The 25,657-nt window shown below is 50.0% G+C and overlaps 1 protein-coding gene across 4 annotated transcripts in view; it reads right to left on the bottom strand.

Moving 5' to 3' along the window:
• GFRA2 (GDNF family receptor alpha 2) overlaps window positions 1–25,657 on the bottom strand; it is a 99,367-nt gene that overhangs the window by 47,807 nt on the left and 25,903 nt on the right. For all 4 annotated transcript variants that reach the window (XM_055295558.2, XM_055295557.2, XM_055295554.2 and 1 more), the window contains one exon: window positions 10,733–11,087. In XM_055295558.2, coding sequence (XP_055151533.1) covers window positions 10,733–11,087 — 355 coding nt within the window. The remainder of the gene's footprint in view (window positions 1–10,732; window positions 11,088–25,657) is intronic.

Raw genomic sequence — 25,657 nt, forward strand, 5'->3', positions numbered from 1 at the left:
CTCAAACAGCCCCTGCACTGTTCCAGCGCCTCCTCGAAGAGGAAGACTGAAAGCTCCTCTGGGCAGCCGGAGAGTTGGCTTCTCTAAGGGGCTGGGCCATCCAGGTTGCTCACAAGAGCACCGTGGTGTGGGGAAGAGTCTCTCCCCACACCTGAAGGACTCTTTTAGCCACAGCAGGAGAAGCTGAGTTGGTGGCAGCCATACCATGGCCCCTCCGAGCCCAGGGAGGACATGGCGGGTGGGACATTCTAGGGTCCTAAGCACAGTGCAGTGGACAGAGTCAGCATCAAAGACCAACAGCGGTGTGCTCCCCACACTAGAGGCTGTCCCAAGGCTGAGACTTGACCAGTGCGATGGCGGAGCGGCTGGGATTGGCTCCTCTGCAATGGCAGGGTCACCCTCACTCTCCTGCCTTCCTCGACCTCACCCCACACTTCCCAAAGCCAAACCGCTGTTGAGCTCTCCTCAGCCATATCTCCACCCAAGGGGCAGACATCTTCCCTTTCCACTGACGTCTTTCCCAGGAAGCTCTAACCAACCAATTGGACAACATTTCTCTAGCCCCAATCAGGTTTCTGTCATCACCAATCCATCAAAACTTCTGTGTAAGAGTCACCAAGGCCCTCCACGTCCCCAAATCCAATAGTGACCCACGTGTCCTCATCCTTCCAGACCTCTCTACAGCACACGGCACAGCTATCCATTCCCTCTTTTTCAGAACATGTTCTTTTGACTCCTAGAACACCGTAATAACAGCATCCAGCACTACTGGGCACTGACAGGGTGCCAGGCAGGTTCCCAGCGCCTCCTCTCCAGCCGGACTCTCCTTAGGAGAATCCTACCCATTTCTCTAGCTTTAAATGCCATAAATATGCTAATGACCCCAGAATTTACAACCCCAGTCAAGCGCCAGATATGAATGTCTCAAAGGCACCTCGAAATTAACATGCTCAAAATGGAACTCCTGATTTATCTCCCCCCAGGCCTTCGCCATCTCAGAAAGTGGCACCATCACCACCAAGCTGCTCAAGCCAGAAGCCCGTGAGTCATCCTCAAGCTCCTCCATCACCCTCAGGCCACAGACCAGGTATATCACTTCTACCTCCGAAATATCTCCAATTTATCCACTTATCTCTCTCTACCTGGCCACCACCCTGGGCTGAGTGGCCATCATCTCTGATCCAGTGATTCTAAAATAACCTCCTCAGTGGCCTCTCTGCAGTCGTTCTCGCCTCCTCCCTTAATTCTCCACACAGCAGCCAGAGTAATCTTTCTTATCACAATTTTTCACAATGCACTGCTTGGCTTCAGAAGTTCTTTTCCGACTGTACTCACAAGTCCAAACTCCTTGCTGTGGCCTGTCAGGCCCCGAGTGATCTGGCCCCTGCCTGCCTCCCAACCTCAACCTGTGCCTCTCTCTCCGAGCCCCGCTGCACCAGAGCCACACCTTTTCCCCCTTTCCCTCCTGCAAACTTCTGCATATGCTATGCCCTCTGCATGTGATGCTCTTTCTCCCTTGGTCTGACACCAGGCTCCCCATTCCTCAGGTCTCAGTTTAAATGTCATCTTGCAGATAAACTTTTCCTGGCCAAGCAGATTCCCCCTCTTTGCCCCTGTTATTCTCTATTTCCACATCCTGCTCATTTCAGCAGCATTATCTAGAGGCTTGTCTGTGTGCTTGCTCACCATCTGCCTCCTCCATCAGACTGTGAGCTCCAAGGGGGCAGAGACCACTGACACTGTGATCTCCAGGGGGTAGCCAGTGTCTAGCATGGTGCCTGGCACAGAGTGGGCACACAATAAATAGCTGTTAAAGAAAAAAGCTGGCCAAGCCCAGTGGCTCACACCTGTAATCCCAGCACTTTGGGAGGCTGAGGCGGGCAGATCACGAAGTCAGGAGTTCGAGACCAGCCTGGCCAACACGGTGAAAGCCCGTCTCTACTAAAAACACAAAAATTAGCCAGGTGTGGTGGTGCATACCTGTAGTCCCAGCTACTCAGGAGGCTAAGGCAGGAGAATCGCTTGAACCCGGGAGGTGGAAGTTACAGTGAGCCAAGATCATGCCACTGCACTCCAGCCTGGGCAACAGAGCAAGACTCCATCTCAAAAAAAAAAAAAAACAAAAAAAAAAAGAAAGACGCTGATGAGGTAGTAATATAAAATGAGAATATTAAAAAACAGAGGCCTGATTGGGAAGAAAAATATTAAAGGAAAGCCACGTGATGTCACAGGAAGGATACAGACAAGTTCCAGAGAGTGTGTGGAAAAGCAGGGGCCAGCGGAAGATACAGGATGGGAGCCAAACAGGCTTGATGGAGGGGAAGTCTAGATGTTATGAATGTAGTGTTTGTGTTTCCCCAAAATTCGTATGTTAAACCCCTAATCTCCAGCGTGATGGTATTTGGAGATGGGGCCTTTGGGAGGTGATTAGGGTTAGATGAGGTCATGGGGGTGGGGCCCTCATAATAGGATTAGTGGCCTTATAAGAAGAGGAACAGACAATAGATTGATCTCTCTCTTTCTCTCCTCTGCCTCTGCGTGCACACATCAACAAAGACCATACGAGGACATAACCAGGAAAAAGGCCCCCACCACAGGGCCTTTATAGATCAAGGTGCCATCAAGAACTCAGCCAGGATCTCAGATCTCCAGCCTCTGGAACTATGAGAAGTAAATGTTTGCTGTTGAAGCAACCCAGTCTATGGTATTCCATTACAGCAGCCCGTACTAAGATACCAGGCAAGGAGACAGTCCATGACAGTGAGTGAAAGCAGAAACACTCAGGGAGCCAGTGTGAACAATGCAAGACCAGGGTGGCTGAAAGTGTGTCTGCCCCTGTGTGAACAAACACACACCCAGTTGTAGGTGAGGCCACTGCTATGAACAAACTCTGCTGGCTTGCATTCGGATTCTCCCTGCGTAAGTGACATGTCACGAATGTGTCACTCCTCCCCAACCACTCAGAGATGCCTGGGTCCTCAAGCACAACTCCACAAGTGGGAGCCTTAGCCAAACAGGATCCACATCTCATCCACCTGGGGTGTGAGCCTCTGGGAGCCCAGATGCCTTGAGAGAAGGCTGTAAAGTTGAGGTCAAGGCTCTGTGCAGCCCTGCCAAGTGGTAGCAGCCATAGCAGGGTGAAGCATGAATCCTGTCTTGTAAATTAGAGCTCTGGTTTGGAGCTTCTCTCTGTGTTTATTTCCCCAGAGCCCTTAGTAAAGTAATATCCAGCATTCCAGCCTTGTCTCAACATGTCGCAGGAAATTCCGGGAAGGGTCACTCAGGGACCCTTGGCCCAGAGTTAAAGAGTGAGCAGAGCCCGTACTGAGACCAGCAACAGCAGCCACCTGGGATCCCCAAGGGGAAGGTGGATCTCAGGGTCTCGGCTCTTTGCAGTTAGGTTCTTCAGGAAGGGGGTGGCCTTTTCCCCCCACACTCCTCTGCTTTGCTCTGGGGCTGGATGTGGCTGTTGGACTCTGGGCACTGCTCAAGGCCAGGTGGGCCCCTGGGCGAGATTTTACTTTTCTGTAACTCATCTCCCCTAAGAAAGGGCTGCTCTGCAATGCCAGCAGGGTGACCCAGGGAAGACCTAGTAGAATTGGGATTTCAAGAGAACCTGAGTGAAAAGTTATCATCTACACAATTGTAGCTACAATGGTAGTGGGGCTCCTCTCCCACCACAGACACGATTGACACAGAGTCCCCTCCTTAGGCTCTAAGTGCCACAAGGACAAGGAGCTCTACCTACTTCATTGACTCTCCCAATCAAACATAATGCCTGGCCCAAAGTGGATGACCAATAAAGAGTAGTGAAATTAATAAAGAAATGGTCACAGGACCCCCACTCCTCCTGCTATAGGTAATCTGCTGGCCCCAGGGAGGACTGGCTGGGTTCCGTGGAGCATCCATGCTGCCCCTCCTATGCCTGTGGCAGGCATCACTAATCAATCACAGTCCTCTTTGCTACTGAGCCAGGAGCCAGACTCAAAATCCTTCTCTAGGGAGCCAATCCAAGTTGGTCATCTAGAGAAGGAAGAGGTTCCTATGCTTTGGAAGATCAAGGAACCCTTAGAGAATCTAATGAATGCAACAAATTTCTTTCTAGAAAATACACACAAAACTTTCTGTATAATTTCAAGATATTCAAGCACCTCTACTTCGAAGGGAGTGAAGGCTTGGAAGCACCACAGCCCACCTACCCCATGCAAGTAATCATTTGCTGCCATTTAGAGATGGTCTGCTAAAATCATCAGCCAACAGATCCTATGGAAAGCCATTAAGCTGAGGGACAGTCCCAAGGAGCCAAGAATCAAACCCAGACCTGTCCATCCACACTGCCTGAAGATACTGAATACCCCCCATGCTGGGCAAGAAGGAGACTCTGTGGAAGGGACTCCTTCCCACCCCCTGAGGACTGCCTTGAGGGAGGTGAGCCCAACTTCCTCTGCTTCCCAACAAGCCTCTCTGACAAGGGCAGTGTCCACTGCAGGAAAGGGCCCAGGTTGCCAGGGTAGCTCCAGGCTGGAATCTATTTATACACATCCTCAGCACCCAGAGGTTAAATTACAGCCCAGGAGATGGCAAGGAGCCAGCAAGGAGTTATTTATGTTCTGTTGGCAGACTAAGAGGAACAGGGCATTTCAGAGGACCGCTTCCAAATGAGGCCTGGTAGGGACACAGTTTAGAGAACAAGAGAATCATCCTCCCACGACCCCCCAACCATCACCAACACACACACACACACACACACACACACACACAATCTGAGACCATCTTTGCAATGGCTGTAAGCTGAGAGGGTAAAAACTGAAAGACTGTGTTTTTAAAATGTAGATCTTGGCCCACTGTGGGGGTTGGAGTGAATCCAGCCAAATGCCATGGATGCATTCCAAGAAGTTCTCCAGGCTTTCCAGTCTCCTTATCAGAAGGCTTTTAAACGAAGTCTCTCCTGGTCTATCCCTAGATGCTCACTTAGCTTAAGTCCACAGCCCTAAGGCTCGTGGCATATGAACCAGACAAAGGCCAAAGACATGAGCCAAGGTTCCTGAGATGCAACTTCAAAGCCAGGTGGAAATGTCGGTAGAGCCCAAAGCTTCCACTCCCAGAGGCTCCATCCTCAGCCACTGACCCCAAACTGCTCTGAGTTCAAAGGATGACGAGAGGATTCAGAAGTGCTTCCCCAAACCCTGAGGCCCAGCAAGCAGATATCCTTGTTTAACCAAGGCATCTTTAAACCCTAGATCAAAGGAAACCTCTAACACTTTACTGTTGGTGACATTTAATAAGACAGCATGCGGAACCTGCTAAATCTCACACGGGTGATGGACGATGCCTGCCACGCAGTGTGCCACACGGCGAATTGATGCGCTTGCTTTCATGTAGTGCCAGGTGAGGTCAGCTCTGGTAGAGCTTCCCTCAAGAATCCTCCGCCAAGATTCCCCCCACAGGAAGCCTGGGCATCTCTAGGCCAACTCCCTTGGCAGAAGGAGGGACCACAGGGGCCAAGCAGGCCTGGCTGCATCAGGGCTGGGTGCCATAGCACTGCAGCATGGGCATGTTCCTAGGAGATGACGAGGGCTGGGGCCTTACTTCCAGAGTCGCAAGCCCAGAGAGGCTTTCCCAGGACACCCATCAAGGCCGGCTTCATTCATTAAAGTACCAGCAAAGGCAGGTTGGGGGTTCTGCAATTCCTGCTGCAAACACCCTGGCATTGGGCTCTCCCATTTTCAGAATGAAGATTTCCACCTGTGGTCAGAAACCTGGAGAAAGTCAAACCAGGGAAAGGAAGAAGTGCACCCCTTCCCAGGCACAGTCAAGAGCCACGACCCGGCTTCCTGCTCTCCAGGTGCCCCTCTTGAGCCACCTGTCACCTCTGATGCTAACGATGGGCATCCATAGGACAACTGAGCACTTTTGTGGATTCTGGGGACAGCGACACTTGGGTCGGCAAGTCAGGCCTGCAAGAGTGTAGAAAGAAGCCACTCCTCTCCTTCCAGGCCCGGCCCAGGGAAGAGCCTGGTAAGAAGGCCCTTCAAATACCTGCTCCCACACCATCCACCCTGATGAGGCTCATCTCTTATACCAAGAGCTCATCTCTCCAGTAAAATAACCTCCAGTGGAGAGGGCAGGAGCAGAGGGAGAAAGCAGACAGGAAAACTGCTTCAACAGAATCAGAACCATAGACTTGTAAGACCTCAGGGTCCCTACAGATGACTTGGTTCAGCATCCTCATTGGATAGATGAAGATTCCCCAGGGCATGAGTTAAACAGCCCACTGAGGACAACGCAGGAGGCCCCAGGCAGGTGAAGAGTAAAGGTAGGTCCCCTGACTCTGAGGAACCACCACAGCAACCTCCATCCACCACCTGCAGTGTCTGTCTCTCAGGTTCTGTTGCTCCAGATGCATCTCTCAATGCACCCCGCCCCAAACCTCAACTCTCCATCATGCGCAAGGTTCCCTAAAGGACACTTCTCCATGCTCCTGCCAGACTCTTCCTAATGCAGGTTCCGCCCTCATTCCTTCCCTGCCTCTTCAGGACCACACTGAAATTTGCATGCAGGTGGGTGTGTTGGTGGGAGATAGGGAAAGATGGATTGGAAGAACGCCCTGCTTCAAGATCAGGAGCTCACCCAGCCACATCCTGGAGCAATCAGAATTTCCTACTCAGGATCCCAGGCCTCCTAAAGTGAATCGTGTACCTAATTCAATAATCCAGACATAGCACTGTCTGTGGGCCCTGGAGTCGCCATTGTTTAAATTTATTTCCCAGTGCAAGAAGCTCATCTGCTTAGCTCAGCACACCTCAGAAACTGTCAGCCCTCAGCTCCCGGGATTCCTCAGTCCTGACCCTCTCAACACTTAGCCCTGTTTAAACGCCCTTTCTGGTTCCACTGTGTGAAGTGTATCACTTGATTCTCCTGTTTGCTAGCTTCCCCCACCTCCAGAAAAGCAAAAAAAAAAGAAAAGAAAAAAGAAAAAATGCTTCTAGTTCTTTAAACTGACACAGACATTCTCCAAATCACAAGTTACCCTGCTCCAAATTCCCCCATCTCAGGGCTGCAGACCTGGTAGGAGCTGTCCACTCCATTGTCGCATTATCCATCCTTCCTTAAAGCAATACTAATAAAATGGGTGCAGTGTCCCAGCCACTCCTCTGCCCGAGATGCCTAGTTCAGACACCTGAGCAGCTTGATTCCAGCCCCATCGCCAGGCCCCCTGCAGTCCTCCAGCTTTTGAGTGCACCCGGCCCACTCCTATGCTTGGGTCCTGCGCTTGGATTCATGCTGGTCTTTTCCAGTTCCTTCAAGGCCCAGTTCCCGTCTGCTCCATCATTCCACACAGCTGTGTAGGATGCAGCCCCCAAGGTCATTTTAGCATTCAGAAGATGCAAATGTGTCTCAAATCATGCTCCCATCTATCCTGTTTCGGGGGGCTATGTGGCCCATCAAGCCTCCCCTTTATCCCAGCAACCAAGAATCTCGGAGCTCAAGTTCAGTCACTATGGCAAATGGCAGCGTGGTCACATCTGCTCCCTCCTCCTCTCTAAGGCTGGCCCTTCTCATTGTAGTATGCACAGTTTCACCTTCAATCACCTCAATCGGTTTGTGTAGGCAATAAGATATATTTTTTTAAGTAAGCAAAGGAGAAAAACCCACCTTCTTCACGGAGCTTTCCCTGAGCCCTGCAGCTAGCTCTGGGAACAGGCCCCTCTCCGAACTCCAGGAGAGCTTGTTCTGCAAACCAAATAAAGTAGCGCTTCCCCTTCAGTGTGCACAGATAGCTCTCCCTATCTCCCATCTCTCTGCAGCCCCTAGCCCTGGCCCTGGTTCCTTCTGAAGAAGGTGGTTTGTGCCCAGTGCCTCTACTTCTGCCTCCCTGCCAGGCCTGGGCCCACTGCAGTCTATCTTCCACCACACACACACACACACACACACACACACACACACATGCACACACACACGCATGCACACACATAAACATGCACATGCACACAGGCATACACATACACATGCATACATGCACACACACGTATACACACTCTGTGAGACACCACAGCTCAGTCATCTCCTCCCTCTGAAACCCCCTTCCCTTCCAGTCTCACATCCTACTTCCTTTGCCCCTCCCTTAAGCACCAGTGTTTCCAGTAGATTTCTGCCTCCACCGTTCACTCCAAGCCTTATCACTTAAACACTGACGATGCCCAAATCTTCAGGCATCTCCAGCCCAGACTGCCTCCTGAGGTCTAGCAACCCCTCCTAGGCCATCTCATTTACTGCTGTGGCTTTAATCACCAGCAAAGTACTCAATAACTCCCAAACCCATCTCTTCTTTCCAGCCTCATTACTGAGGTCAAGACTCACAAGTCCAAGTGCCCCCTAGGTGTTGCCATGAAGGTGGCAATAGTCCCCCAGGCCCCTCAAATGCTGCATGTCCAATACCACCCCCACTGAATGGCTCCATCTCCCCAGAATTACTCAACTAGGAAACACGGCAGACATGATTCATTTATCCATTCAAGTAACCTTATGGAATGCTCACCATGTTCCAGGCTCTACATGCAGGACAGGGTGTGGAGTAAACAAAACAGAAATAGTTCTTGCCACCAGGGTTCTATCTCCAGGTGACTTTCAGCCAGTCACCTAGCCCCATCAAGGCCACTTCCCAATCTCCTCTGAAATAATCCAGTTTTCTCCATACCCACACTCACTATCTTAGTCTGGAGCACTCAATAATACTGGAAAGAAGCAGTTTAGCTGGAATCCGACTCTGAAATGTATGGTTGTGTGACCTTCAGCAAGTTACTTTCTCTGTACCTTGCCAGATGTTTCCTCATTGACAGATAAAGATAATAGCACCCACCTCAGTTTTGTTGCAAGGATTAAATGAGACAGAAAGCCTCTAGAACAGTGTCCAGAACACAACATGTGATCTATAAACACCTGCACCCACTACAATCCCCATTTCTCCAGCAGCCTCCCCCGACCTGCCTCCCATCATGGCCCACTCTACATGTGCCCAACACCTGCAGCTCCCCAGAGCCCAGGCCCTCTCCCACTTCCAGCCTGTGCCATGCTTTTCCAACAGGCTTCTTCCCTGGCTTTCTCCTCCTGGTTTCCCAAGGCTCAGCTCAAGGCCCCCTCCTTCCCTGGACACACAGGATGTGGCAGATGCCCCTCTCCAGTGCTCTCTCCTCTGGGAGCCCACAGCCTCATCCCACTGAATTGGGATCACCACTCCCTTTGTCTGTTTCCCCTGTATCCTCAGGCCTTAGGACCAAGAACTGCACACAACAGAGTCTTAATAAATACTTAGCAAACAAAAAGGACAAACGAGAATTATATAGAGCCAAATTTCAACTTAGTATAAATGCACCACCACCAACCGCCCCCCCAAAAAAACTACCTTCCTAATAATGAGGCTACACTTGTTAAGCACTTACTATGTTCCAGGCTCTGTGCTAAGCTTTGGACATACGTTATGTCATCTAATGCTCACAATAACCCTGTGACGTGGGTATTTTTACTCCTATTTTATAGGTGAAGGGAGAGAGGTCAGGAAAATTTTGTAAACTTGCTCAAGGTTACACAGCTAATGAGTGGTAAAGACACGGTTCAAAGCTAGGACTGTCTGACTCCAGGACCCATTCCTCACCCCGACCCATTCCTCACTCATATGATCACTGAGACTGGATCATATCTCAATACAGAGTGAGCTGGCTCTTTGTTTTATGAGAGCACCTTTCCTGATAGCCACGTGACCTCTGTTGGGCTATTAGGCAGAAACTTTCTTTAGAAGTGGGACTAAATTGGCTAAAGTCCCTTTTATATATATATATAAAGCCAGCTCACTCTGCATTCAGGTCTGATCCAGTCTAGTGTCAGGGTGAGGAATGGGTCCTGGAGTCAGACAGTCCTAGCTTTGAATCCTGACTTTACCACTCATTAGCTGTGTAACCTTGAGCAAGTTTACAAAATTTTCCTGACCTTCTGTCCCTTCACCTATAAAACAGGAGTAAAAATACCCACATCACAGGGTTATTGTGAACGTTAGATGACATAACGTATGTCCAAAGCTTAGCACAGAGCCTGGAACATAGTAAGTGCTTAACAAGTATAGCCTCATTATTAGGAAGGTAGTTTTTGGAGGGATGCATGGTTATACTAAGCTGAAATTTAGCTCTATATAATATATGTAAGTATATATATGTATGTATATATGTGTGTGTCTATACACACACACACACACACACACACACACATATGTAGGTAGAGAGTAAGTTTTGCTGTGTTTCCCAGCATGGTCTCAAACTCCTGGCCTCACGTGATCCTCCTGCCTCAGCCTCCTGAGTCACTGGGATTACAGGCATGAGCCACTGCACCCAAAGGTCTCTTATTCCAAGGCTCAAGGAGTCTATGGTTTTAAATTATAAGCTCCTTGGGTTGTTCATTTTGGTTTCCCCAGCTGAGCACAGAGAAAGCAAAAGATAAACCTGTTCTGAGTGAATGAATGAACAAATGAATGAATAAAGAAGTAGATGGATGGATGAATGGATGAATGAAACGGAAAATTCATTTTGCACATGTCCAAGTCAGTTTTACCCTTTTTGACACCCTTTCTGCTGGACTCAGGGTCACAATTCGATGCACCCCAAGGAATGCAGAGAAAGGAAAACACAGCCTGGCAACACGAGCCCCCTCCTGCCAGCACCCCCGGGGCTGCCGCGGCACTCACCGGCACAGGTGGTCAGTCCGGCACACGCCGCGCAGGTCCAGGCAGTTGGGCTTCTCTTTGTCCTCATAGGAGCAGCTGGGCAGGATGGTTTGCCGGCGGCGCTCGGCGCATGCCTGGTCTTGGCAGGAGCAGAAGAGCATGCGGTAGGTGTACTCGCTGGGCACCCGGTCGAAGAACTGGCGCAGGGCCTTGTGGCACTTGCGGCGGTTGCAGCGCTCGGTGGGCGAGATCTCACGGTTGCAGATGGAGATGTAGGAGGAGCGCAGCTTCTTGCAGTTGTCGTTCAGGTTGCAGGCCTTGGCAGCATCCAGGCAATGGTTGCTCTTGGCGCTGACCACCGGGTCTGCCCCTGTCCCTGGAGGAGGAACAAGAGAGCAGGTCAGAGGCCGCACAAGCATGAGGAGGACGCAGCCGCCCCCTCGCTGGGAGATGTCTCTCAGTACTCGATATGCTTCCATGTGCCCGCCTTGTGCCTCAGTTTCCCCCTTTGTGAAATGGGGATCACTTCACAGGACCTACCTCCTAAAGCTGTGGTGAGGAGTAAAGGAGTTAATATACAGGCTGAGGGAGTGCTTAGGAAGCGCCTGGTGCAGGGTGAGCTGTACCATGGCAATCTAGGACAGTAGTGGACTTAAAACTCATCACAAACCTGGCCGGGCGCGGTGGCTCACGCTTGTAATCCCAGCACTTTGGGAGGCCAAGGCGGGCGGATCACGAGGTCAGGAGATCGAGACCACGGTGAAACCCCGTCTCTACTAAAAATACAAAAAATTAGCCGGGCGTGGTGGCGGGCGCCTGTAGTCCCAGCTACTCGGAGAGGCTGAGGCAGGAGAATGGCGTGAACCTGGGAGGCGGAGGTTGCAGTGAGCCGAGATCGCGCCACTGCACTCCAGCCTGGGTGACAGAGCGAGACTCCGTCTCAAAAAAAAAAAAAAAAAAAAAAAAACAAACTCATCACAAGCCTAAAAGGCAAGCAACTAGGTGTGTATGGCCCTGTTTACAAATATGGGAAATAAAGTGGCTGGCTCCGCGTCATACAACGAGGGGGCCCCTGTGCACTCACCAGCAGGACACTGGCATTTGGGGTCAGACGATGCTCATGATGGGATCGTCAGCAGCCTGGGTGCAGACAGCACACATATGCCCTCCTGAGGAATTCTGGTGACAGCCAGATGGGAGATCACCTCACCCAACCTTGTTATTTTACAGATAAGGAAACTGAAGCACTGTGTGGGCAAGGGGCCTGCCCAAGGTTGCCCAGCACAGGAACCCGAGTCACACCTAGTAGTGCAGTTATGCCAGTGAGAACCGCCGGTGTAAGCTCCTCATCCATTCTTCATCCACCCTACAAGTGCTTTCCAGTATTTCCTGAGCACCACTCTCTCCACACAAGGCCCCACAAGGTGCTGGGAAGGACTCGGGGTGAAGTAGGCTGAGGCCACACGTCCCTCTCACGTAGGCCAGGTGACTGAGCACTTCCAGCACACAGTTCCTGGTGTTCTAATCACTTGCCCATTAAAGATCAGGTCCTATCTCTGCACAGCCCACTGCAGGGTGCCGTGTTAGATATAAAAGTGCAAGAGGAGGGCCCACTCTGAAAGAGCTCACAACTCCAGCCAGAAAACCAAGAGGCAGAACAGCACAATGGCCAAGGCTGGGCGTTCTAGAGCTCAGCCATCAGCGCTCCACTCCTGGCCCTGATACTTATTGGCTCTGTGGCCTGGGACAAATGGCTGAACCTTTGCCTCAGTTTCCTTGTCTGCAAATTGATATCTACCACATAGGGCCTTTTTGAGCATGAATGAGACAGCTCATTTTTTTTCTCTCTCCCCTACATCATGATTTTGCTGTCTTCTAGACCATTCCCATCAGCTATTATATCACCCATCTTCAATTAAAAAAAGACCTCCTCGTGACCACACACTCCTCTTAAGCTACTACTCCATTTTTCTGCTCCCCTTGAAAGCAAAACCCCTTAATCGAGTTGTCTACACCAGCTGTCCCTTGCTCTCCTCCCATTCTCTCTTGGACCCGCTTCAGCCTGGCGTTTGGCCCCAACTGTCTGATGGATGCTCAGGAATCCATGGGCCTCATCTCCCTCAGCCCACAAGCAGCACTGGACACAGCCAATTCCTCCTTCCTGCCTCCTTCCACTCTCTGCCGGGCTCCCTGCCACCTCCCCACAGTCTCCTGCTCAGCCTGCTTTGCTGGTCCCGTCTTCCATACCCAAGGCTCAGCCTCCTTTTCTCTACATGCACCTGCTCCCTGGGACTCAGCTCATGGCCTGAAACACCATCACTGTGCTTCCAACCCCCAGATTTATACCCCCGGATGAGACCTCTGCCCCGAGCCCCAGACTCATCTGTCTACCTGCCAATTCAACACCTCTAGCTGCAAGCCTAATATCCAAATCTCACACTTAACACATCCAAACCCAACCCCGTATTTCTCCGCAAAACCTGGGGCTTCCCTCCACCTCTGACAGTCTTCCTCATCCTGTTGGAAACAACTGCATCCTTCCCGTAGCCCATGCCAAAACTCCCGGCGCTTCCTCGACTCTCATTCACATACCGCCAAACCCTGGCAGCTCCACCTTCAAAATACAGCCAGAATCCAGATGCTTCTCACCACCGCCACTGCTGCCACCTGGATCCGAGCCACCAACACTGTGCCTGTTAAGAGCCTCCTTCTCCCAGCTTCCTGCTTTGCCCTGTGCCCCCATACCCCACCCCATGACAATCTTCTCTCATCACAGCAGCTGGAGAGAACCTTCTAGAACCTACAGCAGAGAGCCATCGCTCCTAGGCTCCAAAGCCCCCCTTGGATTCCCCAGCTCATTCGGGGGCTTCAGCATGGCCTACACACCTCTATATGTGTGCTGTCCGATTTGCTGTGACAGAACAATTTGTGCTTTCTGAAATGCTGTCCACTCACCACACGGCTGCTGAACCTGAAATGTGGCTAGGGCATTTCACATGTTCACACAAGGCCTTGAAACACACACTAGATTTTGAAAATGTAATAAGAAAAAAATAATGTAGGCTGGGCACGGTGGCTCACGCCTATAATCCGAGCACTTTGGAAGGCCGAGGCAGGCAGATCATCTGAGGTCAGGAGTTTGAGGCCAGCCTGGCCAACATGGCAAAACCCCGTCTCTCCTAAAAATACAAAAATTAGCTGGGCGTGGTGACACGTGGTGGACTACACCCAGCTACACGGGAGACTGAGGCAGGAGAATCACTTGAATCGCTTGAACCCGGGAGGCAGAGGTTGCAGTAAGCCAAGATCACACCATTGCACTCCAGAGTGGGCAACAAAGGGAGACTCCGTCTCAAAAAAACAGACAAAAAGAAAGAAAAGGAAAAAACAATGTAAAGTATCTCATAAATTTTTACTTTGATTACACATTGAAGGGGTATTTTTGATCTATGATGTTAAACAAATGTAGTAATAAACATAACTTCACCTGTTTCTTTTTTGTGATTACAAGCAAATGTAGAATTATATATGTGATGCATATTATATTTCCATCAGCCAACAAGGCTGTATATGGCCTCACCTCCTATTCCTTTCTCCCGGCTCATTTCACTCCATTCCAGCCACCCCAACCTCCTGGATCTTCCTGGAACATGCCCATCATGGCCTGGCCACAGGGCCTTTCCACTTACTGGAAGTCTCTCCCTCCTCACCACAGCCATACAACCACTCTCCTCATCTACTTCAAGACTCTGTTCAAATGTTACCTAATAGGTGAGTCCTTCCTGACCACTCCACACATAGCAATAACACCCCATGCATATTCCATGTACCCCCTACTCCGGCCTATTTTTCCCACAGCACTCATCACTATCTGCCATGGTATGTACTTATTTACTCATTTGTTTGTTTGCATCAAATACAAGCTCCAGGAAGTCAGGGCTGTGCTCAGTGCTGTGTCCCTAGTACCCAGTGTTTGACACGTGGATGCTATGCAATATTTAAGGGATGATGGAATAAATGTACTTAGGCCAGTGTCTATTTTACAGTAAGTGCTCAAAAAATGTTGACTAATATTATTAAGCAAGCAAAATGGTACAGAGTAGGCAACAGTGATCAACACAGGACCATGTGGGGGATGATCAACAAAGACTAAGCCATTCACCCCAACACTTTGTCTGGCCAACAATGGTCTTTTTTTTTTTTTCTTTTTTTTTTTTGAGTCGGAGTTTTGCTCTTGTCACCCAGGCGGGAGTGCAATGGTGCAATCTCGGCTCACTGCAACCTCTGCCTCCCGGGTTCAAGAGATTCTCCTGCCTAAGCCTTCTGAGTAGCTTGGATTACCGGACCTGCCACCACACCCGGCTAATTTTTGTGTTTTTAGAAGAGACAGAGTTTCACCATGTTGGCCAGGCTGGTCTCAAACTCATGACCTCAGGTGATCCACCCGCCTCGGCCTCCCAAAGTGCTGGGATTACAGGCATAAGTCACTGCGCCTGGCCAACAATAGCCCTTTAAAAGCAGAAAGAGAAAAGTGCCCTCTCTTCTTGTTATAAAAATAAAAGAGGGGAGGGTACATCCAGACAAAAGAATCTTATTCTGTGATAAAAGGAAATGAGCTATCAAATCATAAAAGGACATGGAGGAAACCTACATGAAAGGAGACATGCATCACACCCTATGATTGTAAAGGTATGACACTCTGAAAAAGGGAAAACAGAGACAGTGAGATCAGTGGCTGCCAGGAGTCAGTGGCGAGTGGGGGAGGAAGAGGTAGAGCATGTAGCATTTTTAGGGCAATGAAACCACTCTGTATGATACTGTAATGGAGGATGCATGCCATTAGACGTTTGTCTAAGCCCACAGAACGTACAACACCAAGAGTGAACTCTAATGTAAACTCTAGGCTTTGCCTCATAATGATGTGTCAATGTAGCTTCAAGAATTATAACAAATGCATCCCTCTGTAGAGGGATGCTGATAGTTGAGGAGGCTGTGCCTGGGGAGGAGTAGGGGTAGATGGGAACTCTCTGTACCTTCCTCTCAATTTTGCTATGAACCTAAAACCACTCTTAAAAAAAATAAGCCTCTTACTAAAAAAAAGGAGGCTGGGAGAAATTAAGGCAGAAAGAGAATCAAGGTTTGTTTTCCCAATCAATCCATTAATATATCTTTAATGAGGACCTACTATGTGCCAGGCTCTTCCCCAGACACTGAAGCTGCAACCCTGCCAGAGACACAGCTAGGGACGGAGGAGCAGCCCATGCCAATGTGAGTTCTGTGTCAGGGAAGTCAGGTGCGGAGAGAAAAAGCATCCTGTGCAGACCATGGCGGGGGTGGGGGGAGGGGTCCTGGAAGCAGTGACATCGCTGCTGAAACCTACAGGAGAACTCAGAGGAAGTGAAGACAGCAGAAAAAGGATCCCAGGCACAGAGGGGAGCAGGGGCAACCGCTGGGAGGAACTGCAAGCAATTCAATACGACTGAACATGGAAACCAATGCAAGGACCACCAAGACAAGGGCCTTCAGCCACGTTGGGGCATGTGGCCTCTCAGGCAATTCCTTGAGCAGCCACCAAACCATTCTGCCCAGGACAGAAGGACCCCAGGATGCCTGTCAACACAAGGGCTATTGTGGGGACACTGCCTCTAAGGGACAGGTTCTCTCCCAGGCCAGCCATAGGACGCACCTGTCAGAGGCTGGCTGGCTGCTGGCTGGAGGAGTTGAGCGGCCAGGGGCCAAGGTGGAGGAGAGACAACAGGAGGGACCCCAGAGAGGAGGTTAACAACTGCAAGCGGAACAGCAGCTAATTTAGGGCTGCGGCTGTCCCCAGGTTCCCCAGGTGCTCCGTTCCCACTCGTCTCAGCAGGTTCCTGAGCTAGTGCTGCTGTAATTATAGCCTTCGTGGCTTCCATTTGGAGCTTGAAGAGTGAAAGCTTTTGCTAGGGAGCAGAACATGTAAACTCCTGGGCCAAAACTTGGTAAATTTCCTAGGAAACAAAAAAAATCAAGAAATGCAGCTCCTACCTGGTTTCCAGGAAGATGCCCCGTGATCCACCCGGCAGGAACCAGGTTCGAGTGGGCCGGATGATGGGAGAAAGGACCCCAGGAGCGGGCCTGGGCTCTAAGGCTCTGCCAAGCACCTCGCCAAGGAGGCAGCCTGCACTGCGTTTTCATTATGAGGGGGATGGTGGGGTCGGGACTGGGCACAGGGCCAGCCACTGCCATCTGCAGCAGAAAAACTGGACACACACTCCTTCTGAGACAGTCACTGCCCTGCCATCTACCCTAAGGCTCTTGTCCCTCCTTTCAGGAAGGTGAGTCCCCATTGGGAAGAAGAAGGTGGGGGATTCTAAATACAAAACTCACCTACCAAGACCCCTCACAATCCTTGCCTGGCACTGGGGCTACAGCCCCTGAGCTAAAATGTACAAAGGGCAGGAAATGGAGATTCAGGAAACCCAGCCCCCTCCGTCTCCCTGCCCCGATCCCCTGCACTGATAGCTGAGACCACACAAGACCTGAGAGAGATTCGGGAGCTAGAAATTGATCCCAGTCCTGGGCTGGCCCTGGAGAGCCTCAACTCAACACGTGCTCCAGCGCCAGCCCGGGTGGGTCTCCCAGGCCGGCTGAGAGCAGCCTTGATGGCCAAGGAGTAAATGGTAAACAGCTGCCCAAGGGAGAGGGAGGCGGGATTTAACACTTGGCCTTCTCCAAAACCTCAGTTAAGTCATCCTCCCAGCCCCCCAGCTCCTGGCCCTAGGGGACACTCTGGCTTCTTCGTCTCCTCCCCTCCTCCTCCCTGGGTGAGAGCCAGGCCCGGGGAGCGCAGCCAGCAGGGGAGCGCAGCCAGCAGCAGAGGGGCAGGCCAGCTGGGGGATGCACAACCAGAGGCTGCAGCTCAGCCTCTCCAACTGCCCTGCCCCAGCCACACCCAGCCCAGCCTCTCCTGTTAATCCCTGGAGTGCTGCCCTGAGCCAAGAGCCCATCTGCACCACTAGGCTGTGGTTCCAGACACTGGAAGCCCCCACCCCAGCAGGCAGGCATATGAGTGCTCTTAAACTCATATTTTTTAAATATTTATTTGACTTTTATATTGAGCTGGGTTTACCAAATTTCAGTTCCCTATCTCGTTTTGGTCATATTAACAGTACCACCTCCACTAACATTTAATTATTTTTTTCTTTAAAGTCCTTAATGCCTTTTTTTTTTTTTTGATGGAGTTTCGCTCTGTTGCCCCGCTGGAGTGCAGTGGCATGATCTCGGCTCGCTGCAGCCTCTGCCTCCCAGGTTCAGGCGATTCTCCTGCCTCAGCCTCCTCAGAGTAGCTGGGATTACAGGCGCCTGCCACCACACCCGGCTAATTATTTTTTGTATTTCTTTTAGTAGAGATGGGGTTTTGCCATGTTGGCCAGATGGTCTCGAACCCTGGCCTCAGGTGATCCGCCTGCTTTGGCCTCCCAAAGTGCTGGGATTACAGGCATGAGCCACCACACTGGACCTAAATCCCTTAATTCTTAAATAATGAATCTGTTTAACTCTCTATTGGCTCACCTTTTACATTTTTCAATACCTGTCTAGATTTATCCTAAATGAGAACACCTATATTGGTTCTGAATTTTTCTAACACATTAAAATGCAATAAAGATAAAAATACGTATTCGTCGGCCCCATCTCTCATTCTAGCAGTGGTGCGCAATGCACTCAGAGGGGGAAGTCACAGGTTTAGGGAAAAGGCACTTGACCTCTGGTGCATTTGTGACTCACAGGCCCCACCGACTCAGGAGCTCTGTGGCTGGCACCAGGGCATCTGGATTTCACAAGCTCCCTGTGATTCTGAGGCCACCTTCCAAAGACTGAGAACCAAAGCTTAGGGGAGGAGCAGGGCTGCCCTGGCCCACTCCCCAAACACACACACACACACCTCACCCAGCACACAATTTAGCAAGCCCACCCTTCACAGATGGTGGTCTGTGGCCAGCTATTGTCACCTAAGCACGCCCCCCAACTGTTTCATCCCCCTCTGCCACCTCCCAACAGAGAGGATCTTAAGGTAGACTTTCTTTTTTTTTTTTTTTTTTTTTTTTTTTGAGACGGAGTCTTGCTCTGTCTCCCAGGCGGGAGTGCAATGGCGCGATCTCGGCTCACTGCAAGCTCCGCCTCCCGGGTTCATGCCATTCTCCTGCCTCAGCCTCCCGAGTAGCTGGGACTACAGGCGCCTGCCAACACGTCCGGCTAATTTTTTGTATTTTTAGTAGAGATGGGGTTTCACTGTGTTAGCCAGGATGGTCTCGATCTCCTGACCTCGTGATCCACCCGCCTCGGCCTCCCAAAGTGCTGGGATTACAGGCTTGAGCCACCGCGCCCGGCCTAAGGTAGACTTTCTAATGCAAATGAGCCTGTGGGCAGAAAGGCAAGGCTCCCCATCCTGTAAAGCTTCCCAGCCAGTGGGGACCCAGGCGTTTTAACCACCCTTCCTGCCTCCCAGGAAACTGCCCCTCATCCCATTTGCAGCTGCAGTGTCTGTCCCTGAGCCCACCCTGGGTCCCTGGACCAAGATGTGGAGCTCTACTACTTAAATATGGGTTAAAGAACGTGGGTCCTAATTCTGTCTCTGCTTCTCCAAGCTGAAGAAGACCCCAGGTAAATCTTTGTGCCTTTCTCAGTCTCATTTCTTTACCTGAATAATGACAGGTTTTGAACTGCATAATCCCTTACATTTTGTGCCTCTCCCACTTACCCACCCAACGCACCAGTGCAAGACTCTCAGGGATGGAGGGCCAGGGAAAGCCCTGCTGTCTCACCTCGTTCCTTTGAGCCGGAGCCACAGGTCCACCAGGGCAGGCTAAAAGGAGCCCACTCTGGTACTGTGCAAACTCAACAGCATGTGTGCACACCAAGGTGCACACACACACACACACACACACGACACCCAACCATACCCACCTCTCTAGGAGCAGAACTAGAGTCCCTGCATTAGTAGCTGGCCAACAAATATTTTCATACACCAACTATATGCCAGGCCCTAAAATCCAGCTGTGTGCAGGAAAGAAAGAATCTTCCCTCTCCTGCAGCTTTCACTCTAGTAAGAGAAAGACTGATAGTAAACACATACATACATAAATAAGGTCGGCCGCAGTGGCTCACACCTGTAACCCCAACGCTTTGGGAGGCTGAGGCGGGCAGATCACTGGAGGCCAGGAGTTACAGCCTGGCCAACATGGCAAAACCCCATCTCTACTAAAAACACAAATATGAGTTGGGAGTGGTGGCGTGCACCTATAATCCCAGCTACTCGGGAGGCTGAGGCAGGAGAATGGCTTGAACCCAGGAGACAAAGGTTGCAGAGAGGCAAGATCACACCATTGCACTCCAACCTGGGTGACAGAGTGAGGCTCTGGCTCAAAAAAGAAAGAGAGAGAGAGAGAGAGGGAGGGAAGGAGGGAGGGAGAGAGGGAGAGAGGGAGGGAGGGAGGGAGGGAGGGAGGGAAGGAAGGAAGGAAGGAAGGAAGGAAGGAAGGAAATTTAAAGAAAGGAAAATAAGGGAATTTAAAAGAGAATGACCAGCTGGGTGCAGTGGTTCACGCCTGTAACCCCAGCACTTTTGGAGGCTGAGGTAGATGGATCAGTGGAGGCCAGGAGTTCAAGACCAACCTGGCCAACACAGTGAAACTCCATCTCTACTAAAATTACAAAAATTAGCCGAGTGTGGTGGCATGTGCCTGTAATCCCAGCTACTCAGGAGGCTGAAGCAGGAGAATCGCTTGAAGCCAGGAGGCGGAGGTTGCTGTGAGTCAAGATCACACCACTGCACTCCATCCTGGGCAAAAGAGCAAGACTGCAACTCAAAAAAAAAAAAAAAAAAAAAAAAAAAAAAAGAATGACTAGCAAATAAGGGAGGGCCTTTCTGAGGAAGTGACATCGAGTTGAGGTAGAATGACTAAAATGGCGGGCAGGAATGGACCACACACACAAAAACAAAAACAAGTAAGAGAATTCCAAGCAAAAGGAGGAGCAAGCACAAAGGTCCTGAGACAGCTATGAGCTTGGCACGTTCCTAGTCAAAACAAAGGGTAAGGTTGCCAGAGCTTCCTGGAGGAGGCAGAAGTTAGAGGAAGTAGAAGTCAGAGGGACAGTCAGAGGGACAGTCAGGGGAGACCTTGCGGGGCAGGTAAGAACTTCAGATTTTATTCTAAAATGCAAAGTGCTGGAGAGCATTAAGGAGGAAGGCACATGACCTCATTCACTGACACATGGAACTGAGGGTATATCTGAGAGTGGGAAGCAGAAAAGGAGACCAGTCACAGGCTGTTGCAGTAGCAGAAAGCTAGTGGAGGCTGGGGTGGGGTGGTGACTGCAGAGAGGGCAAAATGTGAACCCATTCTGCATATAATTTAGAGATAAAGCCAAGGATTGCTTATATTTTGAGTGGGAGGAGAGAAATCAAGAAAACCTCTTGGATTTTTGGCCTGAGCACCAAGTAGATGGAGATATCATTTCACGAAAAAGGAAAGACTTGGAAGGAAAGAAGAGAGGCAGAATGAAATGGACTATTCTGTTTTTGACTTAAGTTTGAGATGTCTATTAGATGTCAAAGCAGGGATGTTGAATAGGCAGAAGGGTCCACAAGCCTGGAGTTCAAGAAAGAGGTCTGGGCTAAAGACACAAAACTTGGTATGGTTGACATTGGAGGTTGTGGAAAGCCACACAACTCAGTGAGGCTCCCTAGGTTGGGGATGAGAACAAAGAAGAGGAAATAAGTCAGGACAGAGCTGTGGGTTGCCTTATGTTCAATGGAGGCCAGAAAGGAGAGGACCTTGAGCTGGTGGAAAAATCAAGAGATGCTGATTTCATGGAAGGCAAGAGTTTCAAAAAGGAGGATGGTCAACTGACACCCCCCAAATAATTAGGGGCATAAGGGTGAGCGGAGGGGCAACTCACAATGAGATGTAGAATAAATAAACTCTCAGCAGGGCTGGAAGGAAGACAGGAAGGGCAGGTAGAGAAAGGGAGGGTCCAGGAGCAGAGACTCCAGGGAGTTGCCCCTAATCCCAGCCCTCCCTGCAGGGTTAAAGCCACCACAACCATCATCTCCACACCTCATGCTGGATGTGCATCACTTCCACACTTCATGTTGGATCTCCTCATGGGGCATCCACCCCCAGCCCGCCCTCAAGATCAATTTATTTTTTGCAGCAAACACTTACTGACAACCCACTGTGTGTAAAGTAAGGCTGGATTGACAAATAAAACCACCAAGTCACCTGCCATCCTGGGGCTCACATTCTAGCTCAGGTGAGAGATCACAAGTAAACAAATGGAAACTTTCCCCTTTGGGTGTGGAGTCCCAGAAAAAGCAGAGACCCTGGTCCAGCAGTGGCTTGTGGGGAAGATGGAGGACCTGGCTGGGCCACTATCAGAGCAAGTGTGCACAGGTTATGTAACCTCTTTGAGCCTCAATTTCCTCACCTGCAAAACTGGGATAGACATCTACCTGCCTACACAGAGGACTACGCTAAGAGAAAAAGGGACAATGTGGATGAAAATACCCCTTACAGTTTCCAATCCATAGTGCACAGGCAATAAAAGCTTGTTTAAAAAGGTGTCACCTGGCTGGGCACGGTGGCTCACACCTGTAATCCCAGCACTTTGGGAGGCTGAGGTGGGTGGATCGCTTGAGGCCAGGAGTTCGAGACCAGCCTGGCCAACATGGTAAAACCCTGTCTCTACTAAAGATATGGAAATTAGCTGGGCGTGATGGTGCACGCCTGTAATCCCAGCTACTCAGGAGGCTGAGGCTCGAGAACTGCTTGAACCAGGGAGGTGGAAGTTGCAGTGAGCTGAGGGCTGTCACCACTGTACTCTAGCCTGTGTGACAGAGCGAGACTCTGTCTAAAAAAAATTTAAAAATTTAAAAAAGTGTCCCCTGGCTGGAAAGGTCCTCCCTCCCATCTCACCTCTCTGGCTACCTTCACATTACACTGCCCTGCTAAGAAAAGAAGCCAGTCCCTTGTACTCCAGCCTCTACACACTATGCGGCAAAAGATAAAACAGTCCCCAGTTTTCCATTCCATAAGCAAAAGATCTTCAGGCTTCCTCTGCTCCATCCGGGTTGCCTGGAAAAGCAAGATCTCAGGGCATCTTCCTCCCTTCTGGGCCCCCTCACCACCAGGAGTGGGGGCCAGGAGCACCGTGCCATCTAGCTGGAAGCAATACATCAGTGTCCCCATCCCCAGGAGCTGACAAGACCAATCCCAGAACCTTGCCTCCCAGTCCTCTCAGGTGTCAATCAAAGCCCAAGGATCCAGTGGAACCTGAACCCTTGTCCCCTACTGCTCTGTAGGTCAGGGTGCTCACCCTCCTCAAATCAGTCCTGGAAGTCCAAGCTTCCTTATAATCTCAACTTTCTTTCTGAACTTTCCCCTCATTCCCAGCCCTATCATGACACCGGGACCACCCAGCACTATCCAGGTGAAGCTGCATTTTTGGAAGCAGGCTAACCCGCCAAAGATCAATTTGACGAATGGCAAACACACTGAACATCAATTTGAAATAAAATCAATTTGGAACCTTTCAAATTGCATTTTATATTTTGTCAAATTTTAACCACACTTAAAATTCTTTCTCCAAGTCCTCAAATTTCAGGTTAGTCTTAATTTTGTGGTTCTGACAATTAAAAATGTAAGCTCTATTCTTTCACATTCAAAGGAATTTTTTTCAACCACTTTTTAGTGCCCTAATTTCTTTTAAATATAGTTGGGGGTTTTTTAATATTTGCAGGTTTTACCATTCTCATAGCAATTCCCACAATGAAGAGTTGGGTTTAATTTTGTATTTGTAACAATTAAAAACCAAATTTGAGGCATTTCATATTGATGTGATTAACCTAAATCTTTCCTCAGCATTTTTTATTTGATGGGGTAGAGAATGGACATAGGATTTGAAGCGCCCATCATAAGCTAAACTTTTGTTTACTGATTATGAAATATACTTTTCTCACCATAAGAAGTCCACATCAACTCATGACCCTTAGCTTCCCCAAAACTGAATGTATCTTAAAATACAGCTATGAAGACCATTTGCAAAAATCTTCAAAAGCCATGAAAACCATTAAATGTGAATTTCTAAAACCATGAAAAATAATTCAAAGACTTAGTTTGGGTAAATCAATGCATTTTGTAAAATCAGTGACTTTGTTATTTAGCATCCTAGTTTTGAAAGAAGTGGCCATTGGGCAGCTCATGGATGGCTGAGGGCCTCCCTTTCTCCTCCTCATCATTTCTGCCCCATCTGTCCTCCTGGGAAGTTCATGTCATCAGCTGCCCCTACTCCTCCGGAGGCTGTCACTCACCAACCCTGCCATTCCCCTCTCTCAGGAATGACCTCACACCTGGCTCACCATCTCTGGTTCATCCCTTTCCGGGCACCATTCCTAGAGGCTTCCACTCAACAAGGACAGTCTGTCTGCACAACACTCTATCTGCCTCCAGTGATCTCCTCCTACCCTTAGCTCCCCATTGCTGTAGTCATATCCTTGACCTTGACCTTCATCAACACCCAAATCCCTGCTGAAAGGCTGACATCACACATCCCAACCTCAGGCCACCCTCTCCTCACCTTCCAACTCCCTCTCTGGAATTCCCACTCCAGCAAACCCTCAACCTCTCCCAGACCCTGACCACTGACCCAGCCACTTGCTCTCCCTCATCCGTCCCCCTACCCTGTCCTCAGTTCCTCCTTACCCATCCTACGCTTCCCAGCCTGCATGCAACACCCTGAGCTCCTCAGCCCCTCTCCTCCTCTCTTCCTCCATCATAGTCACAAACCAATAACCCCAGTGAAACCCAACCACCCCCACTCCATGCTGGCTCGTGAGCAGCCAAAGGTCACTAGGTAACACACACACACACACACACACACACACACACGGGCTGACTGGTCTTACTTTGAAGTCCCAATCTCAAGCTCCAAATGCCTTACAGCAGCCATTTCTCACTTTCCCCTGCTTAAACTGATTACCTTGTGTCTTGGTCTGTTCGGGCTGCTATAACAAACACTATAGACTGAGTGGCTTATAAATAAATCACAGAAATTTATTTCTCATGGTTCTCAAGGCTGAAAAGTCCAAGATCGAGGTGCTGGTGAATTTGGTTTCTGGTGAGGACTCACTTGCGTGTTCACAGACAGCCGTCTGGCTGTGTCCTCACTTGTCAGAAGGGGCAAGTGAGCTCTCCGGGGTCTCCTTCAGAAGCACATTAATCCCATTCATAAGGGCTCCACTCTCATGTCCTAATCACCTCCCAAAGGCCCCACTTCCTAAAACCCTTGCCTTGGGGCTTAGGATTTCAACCTATAAATTTGTTGGGCAGCAGGACCAAATATTGAGACCATAGCACCTTAACTCATATTTGATGAGAAAATAGATTTGGACATAAATGCCCTCGCCTTCTCACCCACCAGTGACCAACCTGTCTCACCTGGACACCCAGCTCTGCCTTCTCTCTGTTGGAAGGACCCAGCTCCAGCCTCGTGAAAGGCTGCCCTGCCATGCGTGCTGGTGCATGCCACATGGACCCCATCCCTCCTCACTTATTGAAGACATCACTCCTGAAATCGCCCCTTCCTGCTTACATCCTTCAATTCCACCCTCTCGGGATCTTTCCCAGGAGGTACAGATGTGCCACCATCATTGCCTTTCTCAAGACAGAACAAACCCAAAAGCAAAGCCTTCCCTTGACCACCACCCAGCCCCCTATTTCACTCCTCCCCTTCCTAGCAAAGCTTGAAAGAGTAGATTTCTGGTTGCTGATTTTACCTTCTCCCTTCACATTTTCTCCTCCATCCTCCCCACATCAACATTCCAACCTCACCCTCCAAGAAGGACATTCTGGCAAGATCATGGGTGCCCTCCATGTTGCTGAATCAGAAAGTCACTTCTCTAAACTTCAC

This window comes from Symphalangus syndactylus, chromosome 10, assembly GCF_028878055.3.
Source record: "Symphalangus syndactylus isolate Jambi chromosome 10, NHGRI_mSymSyn1-v2.1_pri, whole genome shotgun sequence".
NCBI classification, from domain to species: domain Eukaryota; kingdom Metazoa; phylum Chordata; class Mammalia; order Primates; family Hylobatidae; genus Symphalangus; species Symphalangus syndactylus.